General features: G+C 37.8%; 1 protein-coding gene across 3 annotated transcripts in view; it reads right to left on the bottom strand.

Moving 5' to 3' along the window:
- The window catches only part of usp15 (ubiquitin specific peptidase 15), a 115,262-nt gene that overhangs the window by 79,451 nt on the left and 12,855 nt on the right, over nt 1-22,956 (bottom strand). For 2 of the 3 annotated variants that reach the window (XM_043709977.2, XM_043709978.2), the window contains exons 2-4: nt 12,934-13,061; nt 8,074-8,204; nt 1,128-1,254 (exon numbers count right to left, since the gene is read on the bottom strand). In XM_043709977.2, coding sequence (XP_043565912.2) covers nt 1,128-1,254; nt 8,074-8,204; nt 12,934-13,061 — 386 coding nt within the window. Of the gene's footprint in view, nt 1-1,127; nt 1,255-8,073; nt 8,205-12,933; nt 13,062-22,956 lie in introns of those variants that run through there. The other variant, XM_043709980.2, reaches the window with a different exon arrangement.

Below are 22,956 nucleotides of genomic sequence, written 5' to 3'. Positions count from 1 at the left end.
TAGTTGAATTTTTTTTATATATAAAAAAAGTGTGAACCTTGTAAATATTGATGATCAGAACATCATAGGTGTATTTATTCAAGGAAGTTAGCATGCGAGAACAGGAAACAACGAGGAAGACAAATGTCATGTTGGCCTATATTCAGGGGGATTGGAGTACTGAAATAAGGAAGGATTGCTGTACCTGCACATGTCTTTGGTGAGAACATAGTTAGAGTACTGCATGCAATTTTGGCCTTATATTTAAACAAGAGTATACTGTCGCTGGCAGTAGAGCAAAGGTCCACTAGATTGGTTCCTTAGATGAGGATTGTTCTAATGATGAGAGATTGTTCTAATGATTGAGAGATTGTCTCTGAAATTTAGAAGAATGAGAGGTTATATCATTGAAATATAGAAAATTCTGAAGAACTCTGACAGTCATCACAGGGATTGTTACCCCAGGCTGGGGAATGTAGAACATAGGACACAGTACCAGGTTAAGATTTTAATCACTTAGGACTAAGATGAGGAGAAATTCCTAAATTCAAAAGATTGAGAAACTTTGGAACTGCCTAACCCAGAAGTATAAGGATGCCCCATCATTAAATATGTTCACAAATGAGATTTACTCAGGAAATCAAGCAAATGGAAAGCGGATGGGAAAGTGGAATTAAGGTTAAAATATCAGTCATAATTGTATTAAATGGTGAGCAGTTGTGATGGGCCATATTGCTCCTTTTTTTCTTATAAAGGAAAAGTTTCTCATGATAACTAGCCAAGTAACTTGTTTTTTCCAATTTGTTCTACACTGATGCTTTGCTATTTCGAAGACACTAAGAGCTTTACAACAGAGCGAGAAAGGTAGAAACAATATAATTAGCCTGTGTTTCCTATCTTAATAATTAGAGAACATTCCTTGCTGAAAGACAAGTTTGTGGATGCTGGACTTGGTCATTAACCCTCAGGTGACCAAACAGCCCATATCAGACACCACCACCTCGGCTCATGCAATGAAGGGATACTTGAGTGAGACAAAAGAGGACATCCATAAAATGGTCTCTGACAGGGAACAATGCCTTCAGGAAAGGAGAGAGAAAGAAGTGACAAGAAAATTGTTAAGAACATTGTCAAGAACGTTCACTTACCTATGATGTCAGCTTTGCTAAATCGCTTTGTTATGACATTGTTCATGTCACCATTTTCACACAACTTTAATTCTGTTAGGTACACTTCCACTTTGCAATGCTTCACAAACATGCCCTGCTCCACCACCTGAAGGAATAAAAGCAATACTAGACAAAGACAAACTTCTTTGTATTTCATGCAAGGCAACTTGCTAGAATATTTTACTGTATATTAACCTGCACACTTTCTACACTTCCCGAGCCACTCTAATATCCTGAAACTGACAGCACAAAGCACAGCACACAGTTGGTCCCAGTCAATTACCTCCAGAAACAATGGCTACATAGGCTTTTTTATAATGATTGCATTATGATTAGTTTCTATGCATAATGCTCAAAATGCAAATTTTTGAAACAATTCATTAATTCTTCAGCATGCATTTAAAAGCAATAGCAGAAAAGTTAAAATATTTTAATAACTGAAGTTACTTTTGAAGTATGACAGCAAGAGCTAAATTTGAATTTTTCTGTGACAGGTACCTGTGAACAAGGAACTAAAGTAGGCCATTAGGCTCTTCGAGTCTGCTCCTCCATTCAATAAGGTCATGGCAGATCTGACTTCAACCATACATTTGAGCATATTGCTGACAATCTTTCATCCCCCTGGTAATCAAGAATTTACCTCTGCCTTAAAAATAATTAAAGATTCTGCAGCTACTACCTATTGAGGAAAGGAACTCCAAACACCGCTCAGAGACAAAAAATGCCTACTTATCTGTCTTGAATAAATGCCACTTTATTTTTAAACCATGAACTCTACATTTAGATTCTCCCATAAGAGGAAATATCCTTTTGACAGCCACCTTGTGAAGTCCCTTCAGAATTTTATATGTTTCAATTAAGTCACATCTGGCTCTTCTAAATTCCAGAAGGTGCAGGTTATTCTACTCGAACATGACAGTTGTGTTCCTCTGCAAACTTGCACTATAGAAAATCAGGCTATGGAAAATTAATATCGAAAATCGTGCTATAGAAGATCGCGAATAGAAAATCGCGATATCTGTTCAGTAGAGAGAGTTCGCTTTATCCAAACAGCGTCCACAATTCGCCAATCGCATTATCGCCAATTCACGTTGACAAAACGCACGTTATAGCAGAATGACCTGTATAGGCGTAGCCTGTCTAGCCTTTCCACACAAGTTCAGCCTTTTAAGCCAGCAAAGAAAAGTGACTACTACACCTTATTTACATAGCTGAAGATATACTGATTGATGTTTTTCACAGGGGCAATCAGTCGCATTCTTCTTTGGTACTTTGTTTTACATCTTTTAAATTATGCTTCAGCATCTGAAAACCTTCACCCTTTACGACTGTATAGATATATTCAACTGTAGAAAATACTGGTACACACTGGCCAAGGCATACAAGGCTATGAATTGAGTGCGAGAAAATGGAATTAGATGAATCAAATGGTTTTTCTGACTGGAGTGGATGTCAGGGCTAAAAGGCCATTTTCTGCAATAGATCTCTATAACTATGACTGAAAGTCAACAGGCCTCAAACATAACACTAATGAGCATAATTAATAATTGATCAAATGCAGACTGATTAAGAAAAAATGAGTGAGGTCAGGCATTCTCAAACATATTGCTTCAAAGATCCCGCTCAGTACTATAAAAATATTTGACAACTACATAGCCAGTCCTTTCAACTCCCTTCTTTGCAGCTGATTGGCGACATGACAGTCTGTCGAGCACAGCAAGACACAAAAGTAGATATTTCCTCTGGCTGATGAAAATTTAATTGATGGATACACGTTGCCCCTTTTTGCCAGTCTGCCAGAATTTTGACAGACATTCAAACCATCACTTTATCCTTAGTTGAAAACCTGTTATTGCCTTTTCATTGTCCACTAGTTGAGGAGAGTGAAACTTACTGTCTGAATATATGCCAGACACCGGATCCCTCGGTGTATTTAAAAAAAACTTTCAGTTACCATAACATACATGGCTATACACCAAAAGCTGAAAAGTGGATTAGGTTGGATAGTTGTTTTCTCAGCCAGCACAGATGGGCTTAATGGTTTTACTCTTATGGTGTAAATTTTCAAATGTTTTTTTTTCCCAACTTCAGTGTCAGTGAGTTGCCAATTATGTAAACTGTACATTTCAGAGTCTGGCAGATTGTAACAAACAGCACATTCCTTTGGTTGCTTGTAACAACAAGATACTGACCATACCCAACAGCTCATGCTTACAAATGTCTAAATGTCTAATATTAGACAATCAGACATTTGTTGCATAGGCTGGAATGTGGAAGGATTTACATTTTGTTCCATGAGCAATAACCACCTCCAGTCGACGGAGTGGTTCTGTATTAAATGGCTTTCAAGTCAATTTACACTGCATCAACTGTACTACCCTCATCAACCACCGCTACCTCTTCAAAGAACTTCAGTAAGTGGACTATGGGGCTCAGTGGTTTGCATTGCTGCCTCACAGCGCCAGGGACCCGGGTTCGATTCCAGTCTTGGGCAACTGTGTGAAGTTTGCATATTCGCCAGGTGTTTGTGTGGGTTTCCTCCCACAATCCAAAGACTTGCAGATTAGGTGAATTGGCTATGCTAAACTGCCCATAGTGTTCAGGGATGTGTAGGTTTGGGTGGGGTAAATATAGTATAATAGGGTAGGGGAATGGGTCTGGGTGGGTTACACTTCAGAGGATCGGTATGGACTTGTTGGGCCGAAGGGCCTGATCCCACACTGTAGGGATTCTATGATGCTTATGAATTTCTTTTAAAAAAACATTGTACTGGCTGTCCCTATTTAACCAATATTTGTCTATTTGACTATTAATGCAATCTAGAATTATCATTTCTAGACGTTTCCTCACCACTGAAATTAAACTCTGATCTACAATTGCTGGGCTTTTTCTTTTAATCTCTTTGAACAAGGGCTTAATGCTTGTCATCGTCCAGACCTCTGGCACTATCCCAGGGACGAAAAAGATCACAGCCAGTGCCTCTGAAATTTCTGTACTCACTTTCGCCAAAATCCTTAGATTCATCTCATCTGGTACATATGAATTGTCAACCTTAGTACCAGCAGCTTCTCCAATGATACCTCCTGAGTAATTCTGAATCCTTCAAATAAGTTTCCTCATCTGTCTTCAGGCCTGAGTAAAATTTGCCTCTTTGGTAAAGTTTTTGCCTACCGTTGGGTCCAATCTATCTGACCCAGCTCCATTCTTGTTCCATCGAAGCCGCTCTCCCATTTAATTATTTTTACGCTACATTGTCAATTGCCGTTTGCCACTGTCACCCCAAACTTTATAATACAATGATCACTATCCCCCCACTGACACTTTGATCTACTTGGACCACCTCATTCCAAAGAACCAGGTGTAGTAGCGTCTCCTTTCTTGTTAGAGTGGGAACACATTGTAGGAAATGCTCCCTGAAAAGAAACTTATTTTAGAGCATCCATATCGCTAGCAAAAATATTCCAGCTACAAAAAAAGAACAATTGGTAAAAAGATGATCTTTCACTTTTCCACCATTCACAACGACAATTTAAAGCAAAATAAAACTGAAAGAACTGCGGATGCTTTAAATCATAGACAGAAGTAGAAAATGCTGGAAAAGCTCCACAGGTCTGGCAGCATCTGTGAAGAGAACTCAAGTTCAGGAAAGGTCACTCGACCCAAAATGTTGATTCTGATTTCTCTGCACAGATGCTATCAGACCTGCTAAGCTTTTCCAGCAATTTCTGCCTTTGTTTGTGGATTTAAAGCAGGTGGTTTTAAATTTAACAAACCAAATTTAGTCCGAAGAATAGAAACATATTTCCATTACCTCATCATATTTTGTTAGCTGAAATTTGAGAGAATTACGAGTCATGCTTAAGCTGCTTCTTCTGGCATAAAGGTATTAATCTGAGGGTCCACCAGTCCCCTCAGACAGACATAAAACACTATTGGCTGTTATATATCCTATAAAAACAAGTATAATAGATTTCTGGCATCCACCATATTCTGATCGTATAAGCAGCTGCAACTTGTATCTTTTATTAAAAGACATGGGCAGGCATTTAAAGGATATTATAAAGCAAAATTTGACAACAAGCCACACAAGACAATTAAGGCAAATAGCCAAAATGTTTCTCAAACAAGGCATACTGAAAGAGGAAATGGAGGCACAAAAAGGTGGGAGGGATATAGGACCAAATTCCAGAGCTTAAGAGTTTGGAAATCAAAAGGTACGACCACAAATAGTGAAATAATTAAAATCAGGAAGTTCAAGAGACCAAAATAGATATGAGCAGATAACTCAAAAAAATTGAGATACTGGAGCATATTACAGGAATAGGGAGGGATAATGCCAGAGATTTGATAACTGAATTTGACCAAGAGCCAAAGCAGGCCAGTGAGTACAAATGTGAATGGAACATGGTGTGGAAGTTTCTTCTTCAAACAACAGTGGAGGCTAAGTCACTGAATTTATTTAAGGTCAAGTTACAGTTTTGAAACATAAGAGTGTGTTTCTGGAGATGGTCAGGTCACTGCATTGTGTCTTGAATGGCATGTGACTGTGAAGGGAATGGCTGGGGTTGCCTTTTGAGCATTACTAACTGTGATGTAAAGATTTTGTACGAAGAAAGGACTATTTCCTTTGTTCAGAGAGCTTCCATAGACATGCTTCGCAAGCATGACAAAGTGCGTTCAGAGTTTGTCCAAACTTATATTGTGCTGTCCTTAATAAATTTTGCTTGTTCACAGAAGTTGGCATATTGCAGTTGCATCAAGTGTGTAAAGAATCTCAGAAAAAAGAACGTAACAAAGGGAGTCAAGGGGTCAGACAGGAAACTGGAGTTGAGACTACAACCAGATCAGTCATGATCTTAGTGGAGCAGATGCGATGGTTTGAATAGCTACTTCTGTTCCTAAGTCCAATGATCCTGTGTCCATGGGAACAGAGGAATCCAGAGGTAAGAAAGGAACTAATGAGGGCATTAATATTTGAGCTGAGACAGGGTGATGTTAAGAAGCTTTATGCGGGTGGAAATAGGTATTCTTAGGGACCGCAAGGATGTGTGGCTAGAAGCCACATCTGCGAATATGACACTATTTGAACAGTATAGTACAGCCTGTGACAGTTTTTATCTGGAGACAAAGTCAGTAGCTAAGAAACAGGAACTGAAAATAATACTTTCAGTTTTCAGAATATTTAGCCAGAGGAAATTTCTGCTAACCAAGTATTGATTGTCTGGCAAGTAATTTGCAATGGAAAATTCAAGAATAGTGGTAGGGCTTTATTGGAGCTGGATGTCTTCAACATACAGGTGAAAACTAAATGTTGTGCTTTGTGTCAAGTAGCATAATGTGGATGAATAACAGGAAGGAGCAAAAGATAGCTCTAGCAGGGACACTACAGAGATCTTTAAAAGAAAAGGTTCTACTGGTCTCTTCTCTTCAAAGATTTGGCTCCCAATACTGAGATGAGGCTAGCAATACTTCTGAAGATTTTTCTTGGCAATAAACAAAATGTTCTGACCCCGAAGATTAAACTGATTGTGCCAAAGTAAACCCCAAGTACAAAATTAGCATTGCTGTATACTGTATAATTCAGAGTGTTGAAGCTTTGTTTTGTGATCAGTAACATGAAAAAGATCAGGTGCTCAAACTGTAAGGTAACTGGCAATAAAACATTTTTAAAATCAATTCATTCATGGAATTTGGATATTGCCTGCTTGGCCACCATTTCCTGCATATTCCTCATTTATCAGAGGGCAACCACATTGCTATAAGTCTAGAGTCACATGTAAGCTAGACAAAGTAAGGAAGGGGCGTGAAGGGTTCCAGCACAGACAAAGTGCTAATGTCGGAATCAGCAACAAAAAAAAGAAAATCTAAGCTCATCAACAAGGCACATTTCGTGTGTCGATAGCACTGGGAGAGCAATTCCATCTCAGCAGCTTCAGTGAAGGAGACAGATGACAGGAAGGAATTTAAAAACTAAAAGGAGAAAATCTAAAGGTGTCTCCTGAACCTGAACACATCAGAGTTCCTAGGAGACCACCTTACTGAGGGAATTGGCACTGACAGAGGTTTCTGTGCACATTTATTTTGGGCATTTACCCACAGACTTTGTGAAAAGAATTTTTTTTATGTGGAACAAGATTGCAATGGTTGGAGTTTCTTTTATTTGAAAAAAAAATTTCATTTCTTCTTCTTGTAAAATTATCCCTCTCCCACTATCACCCCCTTCCCCCACCTGTTTTATCAGTAAAACAAGGGCTTTTGTAATTGACAACTGACGATGGACTGGCTTTTTTTTGTTTCTCACAACAAGTCTGCAGCTAGGTCAGAAAATTACTGACACTGAAAATTTTCTAAAGGACATTAAAGAAACCCATCTGGTTCACCAATGATAAACAGAGGTTACATAGTGCCATTAGGCTAGTCCAGTTATTAGCAGGGGGTTTCAGATTACTAATCCACTGATATTAGCACTAACTCATTCCCCAACATGTCAATTCAATATAAAACTAAGGGCGCAACAGCATCACAATGAAATCTTCCTCTAATGCTTTAAAGATTTTACTGATTTTAGATTATAAAATTTAGATTATAATTCTACTGCTATCAACTGAACTGAATTTGTGGATAAGTTAGCTGGACAGCTGGTTTGAATCTAATGGCCATTAGCCTGCATGACTACACATAGCAATTTATAAGCAATTATACTGTACACAAACGTGGTAGACAGTCTGAGTTGATATTTTCCATAATTAGAGCCTGCAGCACAGAAACAAGCTCTTAAACCCAATGGATGTATGCCGACATTGATGATCCTGCCATTCCTCTTCACCTTAATGTATTAGCATACTTTTATTCCTTGGTTCTTCAGTTTTACCTAGTTTTGCTATGACCCTCTGACTTCCAATTATCATGCATATAGATGAGATACCTTTCGTGCAATTGGCTCTTGGTTCTCTTTTAATCCATACCAGCTGACCAGCTTATTCCAGCCTTCTGTGGGTACCAGGATATAATCCAGCTCATCTATGAGATGCTCCTTTAGAGACTGTGAATCTCCACCTGTGTGGGACAAACACAATACAATAAAGAAAGAACATAAGGACCAGGAGCAGGAGTAGGCCTTCTAGCACCTCGAGCCTGCTCCACCAATCATTAAGATCATGGCTGTTCGTTTCGTGGTCTTAGGTTCACTTACCTGCGTTCTCACCATATCCCTTAATTTCTTTATTGTTTGCTGAAGTAGTGTCAACTACTTCACTGGGCAGGGACTTCCATAGATTTACAACCCTCTGGGTGAAGAAGTTCCTTTTCAATTCAGTCCTAAATCTGCTCCCCCTAATTTTGAGTCTATGCCCTCTTGTCTTCACCTGCCAGTGGAAACATCCTCTCTACTTCAATCTTATGTATTCCCTTCATTATTTTATATGTTTCGATAAGATCCCCCTCATTCTTCTAAATTCCAACGAATATAATCCCAGTCTACTCAGTCTCTCCTCATAAGGCAACCCCCTCAACTGTGACTTTGGATAAATTCAAACTTGCTCAAGCCAATAACAAAAATCACAGTAAAAAATAAGAACTGGCTAATTCTTCATGATGTTTACATGAAATTGTGTTCCCGATGTGTGTCTTATACCAAAAAGTATCTAGGAGACACAAACCACTCCTCATACCCTGACAAAGTTGGGTCAAACACACAAATGCTTACTTTGAAGTCACAAGGGATCTGCAGTGAGCTGGTAAGATGCATACAGAACTGGCTTAGTCAGAGAGTAGTAGTGCAAAGGTACTTTGCTTGGACCTACATTGTTTGTAATGCATATAAGTGATTCAGTGGTAATGTATGTGGCCTGATTAGTCTGGGGGACCTGCAGATAGTGAGGAGGATTCCAGAGGATATAGATAGGCTGGATACTTGGAGAAATGGCAAGTGGAGTTTAATCAGGACAAATGGAAGATTTAATACAGGAGGGAAGTAAACAGTAAATGGCAGAACCCTTAACAGCATCAACATACTAAGGGATCTAGGCATACAGGTTCACAGTTCCCCAAACGTGGCAACACAAGTGGATAAGTTGATCAAGGAGGAGTATAGTAAGCTTATCTTCATTGGTAAGAGCAGAAAATATAAAAATTGACAAATCATGTTGCAGCTGTGTAGGATGTTAGTTAGGCCACATTTGGAATATTGCATACAGTTCTGGTTGCCATAGTACAAGGAGGTTGTGCAGGCTTTGCAGAGGGTACAGGAAGTTTACCAGGATGTTGCTTGGTTTGAAGGGTATTAGGTATGAGGGGACAGATTATAAAACTTGGTTTGTTTTCACTTAAACATTTAAAGATGAACTGCATCCTAATAGAAGTTTACAAAATTGAGGGGCATGGATAAAATGGATATTCAGAGTTTTTTTCCCAGGATAGAAATTTCAATTACTAGGGAACATAGATTTAAGATAAGAGCGGTAAGTTTACGGCAGATGTAAGAGATAGTTTATTTTTTTTTTAACACAGAAGGTGGTAAATGCTTGGAATGAGCTGCCAGAGGAGATGGTGGACATGGACACAGTAACTATGTTTAGAAGGCATCTTGACAGATATATGAATAGGCAGGGAATAGAGGGACACAAACCATGTAGAGGCAAAAGGTTTTTAGTTTAGAAAGGTTTAGTAAAGAATGTGTTAGCGCAGTCTTGGTGGCCCCCCCTGTACTTTTCATGCCTCTAAATGTACCTTGTAAGATTTACATTCCCTTTTGCAGGCAATGCAGCACTTTCCAACAATCCTATTTCTACACATACGTCCTTCAAAGATAGTTTATAATACTGAAACACTAAATATTTAAAGAAAATCACTCATCACGCATATGGTCTTCTTAAAGTCACCAACTATTCACCCTCCCTCAGGCATTCCCATCTCTCAAGTTCATTACCCTTGGAGGCGCACAGTGCATAATGATGATTTTACTTCAGTGTTACTCCTGGGGCCTTATGCATCTACGCCACCACTTCAATACCATTTTGCATCTATCCAAATGTGTATCTAAAATTTCTCTCTAATTCTTCCCTTTAATTTCTCCAGGAGGCTGTGGCCTCACTTGACTGGGAACTCACAGCAAGGGTAGCATTTCAATCCCTATACAACCACCTTTCCCAAAATTTTCCTCTCAATCAATCCTCAACTGTCACAACTTCTGTTTATTTATGTCCACCAATAATCCTGATTTTTCACATGGTATTACAGAGGCAATTTTTAATACATATAAATTAATTCCAGTCATTACGTACAGCGAACTACATTTTTGTTCTACAAATCAATCTTCGCACCACCTTTCCTGCTAACACCAAAATACACAAAATGGAATATCTATTCACAATCTCACATGAAATATTTGAAATCTTTGCAGATTAAATAAAATGCGCACTGTAATACTTGCATGTAATCCTCTCATATTATAAAGTATTGCTGCAGCTTAATCATCTACACTAGATATCTCCCTCAATACATCCACTTTCAGTTCTTAAAATGTTCAATTCCAAAACCTCAAGTCCTCCCAGATCACAGATCCTCATACTAGCAGTGAGGAACACCAGATGAAAATCAAAAATGTCAACTCCCATTTTAAACATGGACAGAGAAAGCAGAGATATAAAAATAAGGACTGAAAATGAAACTTCTAAATTAAAATGCATCTACGCATCCTGCTCCCCAAATCTAATTTTGCCTGAAGACTACACTATCTCAATTTCCATTACATGATGTCATAGGAGATCAAGAAATGTATGCAGAGCTATACTGGGCAACACGTTTAAAGCAAAACATAGACAACAGGCCTGAAGTAACTTGCATTTCTAGTAATGCGCACACTTAGTTCAATGATGGCATTTTCAAAGTTTAAAGGAAGTTTTAATTTCTTCTGAAATTTTCCTCACAGAACAAGAGCCAAGCACCAAAGGCTGGCTTTACCACAAGCACCCGACATACAAGATAATTGTGCAACTTTCGATTTGAGACAGTAAAATCAAAATTGAATTGGTTAATATCAGCCTAACATTTTCTAATGCTGCTCCTCCCTTTGAAAAGCTCCCCAGAAGCAAATTAATTGCAAAGGAAAAGTATTTCTCAAACTGTTTGCAACAGGAACTAAATGTTGGAATGATCTTTTTGTTATATGGGCAGTTGTGTTACCTGAGAAATGAGAGGCATAACCTTGGCCAAAAATGCACAGAGTTCTGCCTTGAATATTTAAAATCTTGATTGAAACCTGACCTGCAAATTAAGGCCTCAGATCCTGAGCTACATTCCATATTCACCCCAATTAAAACAGTGATTGCCCATTGGTGCCCAAAAACATTCCTTAGAATAACTAGACAAACTATTAGGCAAGTGCTGGAATTATATCCATCTCCAGGGGAAATTCAAGCAAGGTTACTGGGTTTTGCTTCAAACTTTCTCTGATTATATCTCCAAATATTAATAGACGCTACTTGATCTGTCTTCTGACAAAAATATTTGATAGTTTGTTTAGCACGTGACTACATTAATTTTCCTACCCTCGAGCTGCTATGATTGACATGTGAACCTGTATATCTAATTTTTAACTAGGTCAGAAATTCTCACAAGACATCGTCGCGAAACCTGCCAAAAGGGCCAATACCAACTGAAAAGAATCTGACGAATTTCTCCAGCAATGCGCAAAAACATTAAAATAGCTTCCCTGAAAGCTTCATTATTTATTTCTTTTAAAAAATATTCAAGGTGCAATGTGGTCTTAAAGCACAAACATATTCAAGTATTTCTGGGAAAAGCTGAAGTAGTTTACATGATATGCAACTGGTTTATATAACTCATTAAATCAGAAAATATCTCCATTTAATCACCATAATTACTTCTTCAAAATGAGAGTTTTGCTTCTCCAAGATTCATTGACTTGTTATAAAGATTCGCCTCTCAAAAATGAGCACATTTGTGTGTGAAGCAAAAAATCACTGATTTTATTCAAACAGGTTTAACTGTAATATTATAGTTTCAAATGATAATACCAGCAGTAAACAATTAATATAGTTTAATAAAAAACAGGCTGGAGTATTCTGGCACTTAACATTATGATTCATTAAATTGCTGAAGTTTACTGTGGCTACGTAATATGGTTCACCATGCCAGGTGACAAATGATTGACTAATATGATTAACTTAATATAAATAATGAGAATGAATCTGCTTTCCTCAATTTGACTTAATAAATTTTCAGGTGTCATACTTCTAACAGTGACGCTGCACATTATGTACAGTACAACTGTAACTAAATATTCCTACATTTTAACCAGAGCGCAACAGTTTGAGAAAGACAAAGACCCAATTAACTGCACGAAAATGTTAGCTTTTAAAAAAAAAAAATTCTATAGTCAAAATACTCCAAACTAAACCCTATCTTTTTGTCATTTTGAAATCTGGAAATCGATAGACGAAAGAGTGGTAGAAACTGAGAATAAGGATCTTGTGGCATGGTAATAATAAGGGCAAGACAGAGCTCAAGACAGAGTCCTGCAGCAAGTACTACAATGGACGCTCAGATACCTGAACATATAGGCCATTTTGCCCTCGCACTTAATATGGATATAAACCAAAACGTGTCAAGATTTGGAACAATTTTGGAAGCATAAACTGCACTATATACCTCCATACACCAAGACAACAGAATGGTTCATATACAAGGACCTTTCTCCTACACTTCTGCAGGGCATGGTTAATAGCACAGTTCATAATTAAAAACATAAAGCAAATGTTCAAACCTTTCAGAAGCCCAGAGTTGTCAACAGGACCAGGATACACATTTTGGTCTCCCATCTGGTATTTGTCCCAGCTATCAAAGCCAACATATTTCTTCCATTGCTTAAACCACCGGCTATCCACCAGGTACCTGAGATGGTAAATAAAAATGTTATCGAATTAATTATTTCATAACAATCACAGAAATCTGCAGCACAGGAGCTGGTCTTACAACCCAATACACATGTACTTCTTCTTTCAAAGCATGCATAGTACCACTACTTGCTTTTTGCCTGTAACCATGTAGGTTCCTCCTCAATTGCCTAACCAAAATCCCTTTAAAATTCATAGAATCAATCTGCAACCACATTTTCAAGTAGAGGGGTCCAAAACAGTAAATTGTCCATCACTCTCCAAATCATTCTCTAATTATTTGGAGTCTACAACCTCGAATTAGTGACCCACTCACCAGAAAATGTTTTTTTCCTGTATCCTCTCATGACATCTCAAACTATTTTGGAAACTTTATTACATAATAGAACATAACTAGGAGTAGGCCAAGTGGCCCTTCGAGCCTGCTTCATCATTCAATAAGATCATGGCTGATCTTTTTGTGGCCTCAGCTCCATTTACCCGTGTCTTCACCATATGCCTCAATTCCTTTTATTGTTCAAAAAAAATCTTAGCTTTTAAAATGTTCACTGAAGTAGTGTTAACTACTTCACTGGGCAAGGCATTTCATAGATTTACAACCCTTTGGATGAAGAAGTTCCTTCTTAAGTGAGTCCTAGATCTGCTCCCCCTAATTTTGAGGCTATGCTGTCTTGTCCTAGTTTCACCTTCCAGTGGAACCATCCTCTCTACTTCTATCTCATCTACTCCCTTCATAATTTTATGTTTCTATAAGATCACCCCTCATTCTTCTAAATTCCAATGAATATAATCCCAGTCTACTCAGTCTTTCCACATAAGCTAACCCCCTCAACTCCAGAATCAACCAAGTGAACCTCCTCTGCATTCTCTCCAGTGCCAGTATATCCTTTCTCAAGTAAAAACTGCATGCAGTACTCCAAGTGTGGCCTCATCAGCATCCTGTAAAGCTGCAACATAACCTCTCTGCTTTTAAACTCAATCCATTTAGCAATGAAGGACAAAATTCCACTTGTCTTCCGAATTACGGCAGATCAACCCTCTGATTCGTGCACAAGAACTCCCAGGTCTCTCTGTATAGCAGCATGCTGCAACGTTTTACCATTCAAGTAATAATCCTTTTTAATGTTACTCCTACCAAATGGTTGACGTCACATTTATTAATATTATATTCCAACTGCCAGACCTTTGCCCACTAAAGTATCTATGTTCCTCTGCACACTTTGCTCTGCCACTCATATTAGTGTCATCTGCAAACCTGACACAGTACACATGGTCCCCAACTCCAAATCATCTATTATGTCACTCTTAGTCTCTATGTCAAAGACAATGGTTCTAACTTTTCCAGACTGCACATGCCTCAACCAGTGTCATACTGCACCCCCTCTGTACTGTTTCTTACGCATTATCAATTGTTTACAATACTTCAGCAGAAATCAAATGTGATTGTAAAGTTCCAGTGTCTCTCTGCTTTATATTCAATTCCAGTATTTGTAAACTCAGTCATCCAAGTGCTATTTTTTAAAAAAATAAACTACACTGTTACTTATCTTGTATGCTTAACAGAATTTAAAAAATAATTTCTTCTCCATCTCTAAAGACATTGACTGACACTTCATATTGAACTGCTACACTTCTGTCCATTTCAGTGTCGAGTCTATTGTTACGAAATCTACAACAATCCTCATCCTGACTTATCATATCTTGTATTATCTGTAAACTTTATAATGTTGCTCCCCTCAAGATTCTAACTTATTTACAAAAAAAAACTGAATAGAAAATGGAACCAAGAGTGACATTAGGCAACACTTCCTAGTTTGAAAAACATGTATTCACCACCAGCATTCCCTATTATAATGACCCAATTCTGTATCCATACTGTTACTTGCCTTTAATCTCATGGGCTGCCACTTTCTTTATAAATACTCTGTATGTCACCTTGTTAAATGCATCAAAAAAGTTTAAACATGCCAAACCTACTGAAGTACCATGATTTTCTCTACAACCTCAAAGCATTCAATCAAGCTAATCAGACATGACATGCCTGTAACAAATTCACATTGGGTTTCCTTCAGAAACCCACACTTTTCCAAAATGGAAGCTTATTTCACTCTTCAAATGATTTTCAATAACGTCCCCATTGATACTAGTCTTGTAGGTTACTGCTTTATCCCATCCCCTGTCCTATAACAATAGCAGCTCTTAGTTCTACTTCTACATTCAATGACAACTTAAAGTCCTACCATTCCCAATTTTGATTTGAATAACCTCAAATACATTTTATCTGGATGAAGTGACTTATCAACTTCAGCAATACTAATCTTTTTAGTAGGTCTGTTCTACCCATCACTATCCTGCCCATAACTTCCTGTTCTAAATAGCATAAATTTCACGTATGCTTTGTGAAGAGAACTGAAAAGCACTCTACCCCTACATAAAGATTTCGCTTTGAGTTCTTAATTAGCTCAATTGCTTCCCAATCAAACGGCTTTCAGTTTTTGACAAAATGTAGAAAATGGTTGCAACTTGATACTACATTCTAAACATTTCTTCATTACCTGTGTCTCATAGTAGGTTTTTCAATTTCCTCCTCTATTGCCATAATTTTCTTGGCTACAAATTGACCCATACTTTGGAAGCTCCTCTCCTGCTGTTTTATCCTAGCTTTTAATTTCACATGCAGATGCATCAGTTTTGGATGATCTAACCTTTTCCTGTAAAGAAATATGGCTTGTTTGTATCTGAACTATTCACTCCCCCACCCCGAATGCTGTATATTGTTCTGTTACTAATTTCAATTTGTCTTTTCTAATTTGTAATAAATTCCATCTTAAATTAGTATCAACATTTTTATCTTTGAAATCTCCTTTTTCTTATTATTTTAAATCAAAATGTGCAATGTTTCCTGTTATCTAGATGATTTACTACTGGAACACACTTCACTGTACCCAATTAATTTGCCAGAAGCAGATCCAACAATTTCCTGATGATAGCTTGGAGACATTGGCCAAAAATGTTTTCCTGTACACACACCAGGACTCATTTTGTTTCCCTATCCTTAGTTTTTCCGAATCTATACTGGGGCATTTAAAGTCTCCCAGTACCACTTTTTCTTACACGCCTTTGAAATCTGCTGACAAATGTATAAACCTATTCTCCATGATATTGCTTTGGAGCTCTACAAAATACCTCCAAGCCCAAGTGCTCCCTCTCTGTTCCTCAACTCAAGCCAAACAGATTCAACCATCTAGTAAATCTTTTCTATTCAGATCCGTACCACCATTCTTAATCGTTCTGCCACACACCTTTTTTTCTTCCCTGTCATTCTTGAACACTTTGCAGCTAGGAAATGTTAAAAATCTATTCCTGGTCTTACTGAAGCCCAAGTGTTAATAGAAACACCCATTCTTCGAAACCACAACATAAATGTCAAAATATGCAGAGTTTAATCTCTTCTTTATCCCTTTTTCTACTTTATTCAAACTGGTTGCCAAATGTTTGGGATATTTCTAATCTTAACTTTTTTTTCCTGCATTCTTCTACTTTCTGGTTCCTCTTCTCTGAAATTAGCTTAAACTATCCCAGAAAGGACTACAAACCTCAAGTCAGCTTTTGTTAAGAAAATATCACCTCTAGAAAGATTCAAACTCAGGAGATGTTTTGAAGTTGTATTGGTGAAGCATTAGCTCTTAACTTGGTATAGTATCAAAAGAAAGTATGCCTTTACTTTGTTTGTCCAAAAGATGTACCTGATCGATTATTTAGCCACGTGATACTTTTGTCAGATTCAAAAGTACAAAACAAGCTCCATTAGGACATGCAAAAAAGTTACTTACCATGACTTTTCATTTTTGTCATGGTCAACTGACAAAATTTATTAATATCAGAAATTGTAGATAAATCACTTATGCTATGAATAAGAGATGCCATTTTGCCTTTGCTCTTTGTAAATGTGCCCAGGAAGTTATTTTGCATCACTTCCTGTTTTGGGAACAATCAAAAAAAGCTATGGAATTTACTGCATTTTAAATTCTTACCTTATCTAAAACTGAAAAGGGTTTATTTAAAAGAACATTAATAGTTTCAAACAACCTAGTAGTAGTCAGATTATGCAGTTCCTGGGCACAGCTCTGAACAAGGAAGGCATAAGAAAAAAGAATAATACAGCAGAGGAACAGACCTTTCAGCCCACCAAGAGTGCACCAACACATGATATCTAAGTGAAAAAACTTGCACCTCTATGGAATCCATATCCCTCTATGGAATCCATATCCCTCTATTCCCTGCTTATTCATATAGGTCAAACACTGCTATTGTATCTGTTTCTACCATCTCCTCTGGCAGCACATTCCAGGCAAAAAAAAGCGTGAAAAAACTCACCTCTTGCATCTCTTTTAAACTTACCCCCTTTTTACCTTAAACCTACATCCTAGCGAGTTGAGAAGATTTGTAGCTCAGGTTGAGGTTTTGTGCAAGGACTGTAACAAACACTACATTAGACAAACAGGCAGAAAACTAGAAACCAGGATACATGAACAACTAGCTACAAAAAGACATGACCCTCTCTCACTAGTATCCTTACATACAGATGAGGAAGGACACCACTTCGACTGGGAAAACACATCCATCCTCGGACAAGCCAAACAAAACACGCACGAGAATTCCTAGAAGCATGGCATGCCAACCGGAACTCTATCAACAAACACATCGAGTTAGACCCTATCTACCAGCCCCCGAGAAAAGGAGCAGGAAGTGACTTCACCACAGCAAACAACATCACCAGCGGAAACGACATCACCAAGCCAAAGAAACCCAAATATATAAATAGAAAGCTGGAATTATCGGCAGTGCTTCGCCTGAGGTCCACTGAAGATGTTACCTATTAGGGTGATGAAACATCTGGAAATAAACCTTCCAGCTCAGCCAGCAAACCTACATCCTAAACCTATGTCCCATAGTAACTAAAGGATGTCATCTCAATTCGAATTTATATTTTCGCCTTTGTCCAAAGTCCTAAATAAGCTACACAAGGGATGAACTCGGATTTCACCAGTTTCCTCATTTCCCCTCCCCCCACCCTGTCTCAGTCAAATCCATCAAATTCAGCACCGCCTTCCTAACCTGAGATCCTCTTCCCGACCTCTCCGCCCCCACCCCAGTCTGACCTATCACCCTCACCTTGACCTCTTTCCACCTATCACATTTCCGACGCCCCTCCCCCAAGTCCCTCCTCCCTACCTTTTATCTTAGCCTGCTGGACAAACTTTCCTCATTCCTGAAGAAGGGCTTATGCCCGAAACGTCGATTCTCCTGTTCCCTGGATGCTGCCTGATTGCTGCGCTTTTCCAGCAACACATTTCCAGCTCTAAATAAGCTACACACAATTGAGGAAAATTTCTTCTCCCAAGGAGGTCATAATTACAAACTAAAACAGAAATTGCTGGAAAAACTCAGCAGATCTGGCAGCATCTGTGGAGAGAAGGCAGAATTAACATTGCTGATCCAGCAATCGTTCTTCAGAACAGATCACAATTACAATGCTTTTTGTTTCTCAGAGCATTAATGTAGAAGAAAGTCACTCCAACATAGCACTCCATCAGTCACATCAAGGCCTAGATTGAATCCAAAGTTTAAAGAGCACTAAATGCATGCTCTGAAAGCCAATATATAATGGATATTGAACAGCTGATTTCCTTGGTCATGGTTGATTCAGTTCACCCATAAACATCACACCCTTTCTTTTTTAAGCTTTAATCTGTAAGTTTTTCCCTCCCTGCATTCTCTCTTTTTATCTATGGCTGCCATACCAATGAAGAACCCACAATGGCTAAAAACGCAGATGCAATTTGCGTCTGATTGGCTTTAACTTCAAAGCCCATCATTGCAACTGAGAGAGGAGAGGCACTTGACATTGCTATCCAATTTGGGATGGAGGCCTACCAGAAGAAAAATGCTCAGATGTTTAAAGCTGGATAAGCACAGCAAGCAATTTACTGTTAACTTAATGATTAAAGCTGGAAAACACATTCTTACCTTTTGCAAGGCAGTGACCATAACTAATAAGACTTCAAACATAAATGACCCAAGATTAAAATAAGTTATAATCAATGGATACCATATTTCAGTAATTATATCCATATATTCAAGTGTGTAACCAATAACTAAACTAACACAATTGTGCATGTTATCCAGTACAAATCTCTTCTGCAAAGATCCAAAAGTTTAAAAGCTCCACAGTACCCCAGAAAGATTAACATTTCAAAAGGCACTTCTCATTTGCAACAATTAAAGAATCTTTTAAAAGTTGTCAACACAAATGAGTCAGTACACATCTATCAATTGACAGGCAAGCGCAGCCTTAGCTTACAACTTCCCACGGCCACCATTTTGTTAAACAAAGATGCTATAAAACCAACAATCACTATCGAATTTGTGTTTATAACTGCAAGCACTAAGAATACCTGAAAGTCAAGTCCAGATTTCTTGGTAAAATCAAACTACAGAAATTCGCAGAACAGCAGATCAGCTGCCCCACTATATCAGTGGACTGTTCTTCACTGGGGCATTCCAGAACTATCCTATCTTCTCTCCATAGCCTTGCATCATCCTGTTTGAAAATATACAATCGAGTCTCTCACAACCACTTCGTGTTAAAGCATTTCACTCTTCAATAACTCACTGGATCAGGAGATTTCTAACTTTGCTCATTGTCAATAACAAGATAACTTTAACCTACTTCACAACCAGAAGGGACAGTCACTCTTTTCACCTTGCCAAGACTTAATTTTAAAAACCAGAAAAAAATTAATCTGGCCTTTCCTTTGCCAATGAAATAAACCCAAATAACTCATTTCTGCCTTTAAACTATTCCTAAGACTGCACCATTGCTCCCACCTCTTTACTTTCACATTCTATGCTGATTTATAAAATGGTCTTCCCAGTGCCAAATTTATCATGCTCACCATACTCGAGTGCAAACCAGTTTCATATTACATATACAGTACATAAAATACTCACAAGCAATGTGCATCTAATGCTGATAAGAGTTACCATCACCTCTTAATTTTTGCACTGATCTTGCTACATTTTGACTGTTACTTGCTTTCTTGATCATTTGTACAAGTCTTCCATACAACATTTTATTGAATGCCTGCAATGCACATTTTTATTATACTTATACACACAAACAATTCAAGACATTTCTTATTCATGTAATCAGATTAAAAGAAATCCTTAAGTTATCATGATTTGCCTTCAAAACTTTGCACTGGCTGTCCTTGACTAACACATTAATCAAACACTCATTATTTTCATCTTGAATACACAAATTCTAAAAGATTGCCCACAAAGTGAAAAACTGTTATACTAGTTGCTTTGTTACCTCTTACATCCCCCACTTCTTTAACTGGAGGAGTTACATAGGATTCTAATATCTTAGCACAATTTTTAAATACAAGAGGAACTGCAGACCTGTCGGAATCTCTCCCATTCCTTTCCAATGTCATTTAGCAACAGATAGTGCGTGCCTTAGACTGTTAACTTGCCTTTCTTCTCAAGTTTTAATAATTGTTTCATAGTCTTCTCTAGTGCACTTAATTACATAATTCTAAACAAGTTAAATTACATAATTAAAACTAATTGCATAGAGCTAATTAAGCATCAAAAAGGGAGACCTATGCACACCACAAAAGAGGAAATAGCTGAAATATTAAATATTGAGTAAAATAATTATTTGGAAGCTGTACTTTTGATTAGTTCATCAATCAATTGTTTAGTGGAATAGGCAGACAGGTGACAGATGCAATTCATTGAGAAGTTTAATGATATATTTTGGGAGGAAGAATGAATAAAGACAATGGAAACTTAAATGCTCCAATTCTAAGGAAATATAGAAGTAGAGAGACATAGGGGTACATAAGCATAAATCATTGAAGGTAATAGGGCAAGTGAGCGAGTAGTTAAAAAGGAAATGGAACATGAGCTTTACAAATAGAGGCTGGGCTCAAATGGTGCAGGGGGTCCAGGGCTCAAATCCCACCTGTTCGAGGTGTGGGATAACTTCTCTGAAGATATCTGTAAAAGGCATAGAATATAAAAGCAAGGAAGATAAGGAGAAGCTCTGCATATAAAAACTATTCAAATCAACTGAAGAATTAAGCAGAATTCTGAACATTACACTTTCAGATAAGTGTAAAGGTTTCAAGAGAGGATGAAGAAAGAATTTTCCAAGAATGGTTCCAAAAAAAAGAGGAACTTCAATTACAAGGCCAATTGGTCAAGCAATGGTGGTTCTATTGGGAAAGAGAAGGTTGAGAGGAGATTTGATTAGAATTATTGAAAATAATGATGGGTCTAGACAGAGCAGACAATGAGAAAGTCTTCCCCAAACACTGGCATAATGATCAAGAAATGAGAGATTTAAAGTAACCAGGAAAAGAATCATGGTACACAAAGGAAAATTTTCAAACAGCGAGTGGATAAGACCTGGAATTCACTATCTGAAAGACTAGTGCAGACACCAAAGTAATTGTTACTTTCAAAAGGGAATTGTTTAAGCAACTGAAGAGGGTAATGCAAGTTACAGGGAAAGGGCTGTAAGCAGGGGCAGCTAACTTGCTCTTGCAGAAAAGTTGCATGCATTTATTGAATAAAGAAATGCTTTCTGATTCAGAACCTAGGATACAAAATATTCATGCAACATCTTTTCCATATAGTTTTCCACAAGTCGATTTCCAACTTCATTTGACCATCTTTATCTTCTCTTCACCTATTTCCTTAAAATGTACGACCGACGCTTTTAATAAAAATTGTTAGCCGTTATCACATTTACTTTCAACCCTTATCTCCCTTATCATTTCCCCAGTTATGTTTCCCAATTTAGCCTAAAAGCCCTTTTTGTTTAGTTTTGATCATTTTTATCCACATAGCCCAACCGTTCAACACCCTCTCTGCTCATTTTAGTTTTCCAGCCCTCTTACATTTGAAGTCACTCCACTGATCAGTTGTTTGTTCATTTTTCAACCCACTTTATTAAGGCCATGTGTCTTTTAACCTCACTGAATGTGTCTTTTAACTTCGTGTTTTCTTTTCTGTTATCTTCATTAAAATCTTTTATAGGATGAGGGCATCACTAGCAAGGTTAAGTTTTGCTGCCCATCTCTAATTACCCTTTGAACTGAGTGGCTTACCAATTGAGGGAGCCTTTAAGAGTCAAACACATTGCCACAGGTCTGGTATCAGATTTCTTTTCCTAAAGAATATCAGCGAACCAGGTGATTTTTATAGTTTCAATCAATTATAGTTTCATCACACTACTAATGAGACAACATTTATATTCTAGATTTAATTGAATTTAAATTTAACCAGTTGCCACAGTGAAATTTGAAGCTGTGTCCCACTGTATTAGTCAGCACTTCTGGATTACCACCACCATTTAGCACCCAAAGGAGCTATGTCATGGCCATTATTCAGCAATTTTCTCTTATTCTATTGTCTCTCTCACATCTTGGTTAGAGAGTCAATTCTTCGCTGTAGCAATTGGGGTGTGCAGCAAGGGTGTTGCCATCTTCATGAGCTGGTTGCTGAGGTGAGAAAGTTAAGTACTACACGAAGAGTACGTACAAACTGTCAAATCAGGAGTGGAAGGCGGCCATTCAGCCCCTCAAATATGTTCAACCATTCAATAACACCACATCTAATTTTATTGCAGTCTTAAAACCACCTTTTTTTTGCATCTGATATCCTTTGAGCTCCTTCTCAGTTAAGAATCAATAAACATCTGCTTTTAAGACGAAGCAACAACCCACCTCCTCCACACTGAGGGAAAGAATTCTCGAGACTCCCAAACCTCAGAGGAAAACTTATCTCTATCATAAATGGTAGACTTCTTACAGTTA

This window comes from Chiloscyllium plagiosum, unplaced genomic scaffold (assembly GCF_037043375.1).
Source record: "Chiloscyllium plagiosum isolate Xiang-an unplaced genomic scaffold, Cpla_swu_hap1 HiC_scaffold_19, whole genome shotgun sequence".
Lineage (NCBI taxonomy): Eukaryota > Metazoa > Chordata > Chondrichthyes > Orectolobiformes > Hemiscylliidae > Chiloscyllium > Chiloscyllium plagiosum.
This window is presented reverse-complemented; position numbering and strand designations above follow the sequence as displayed.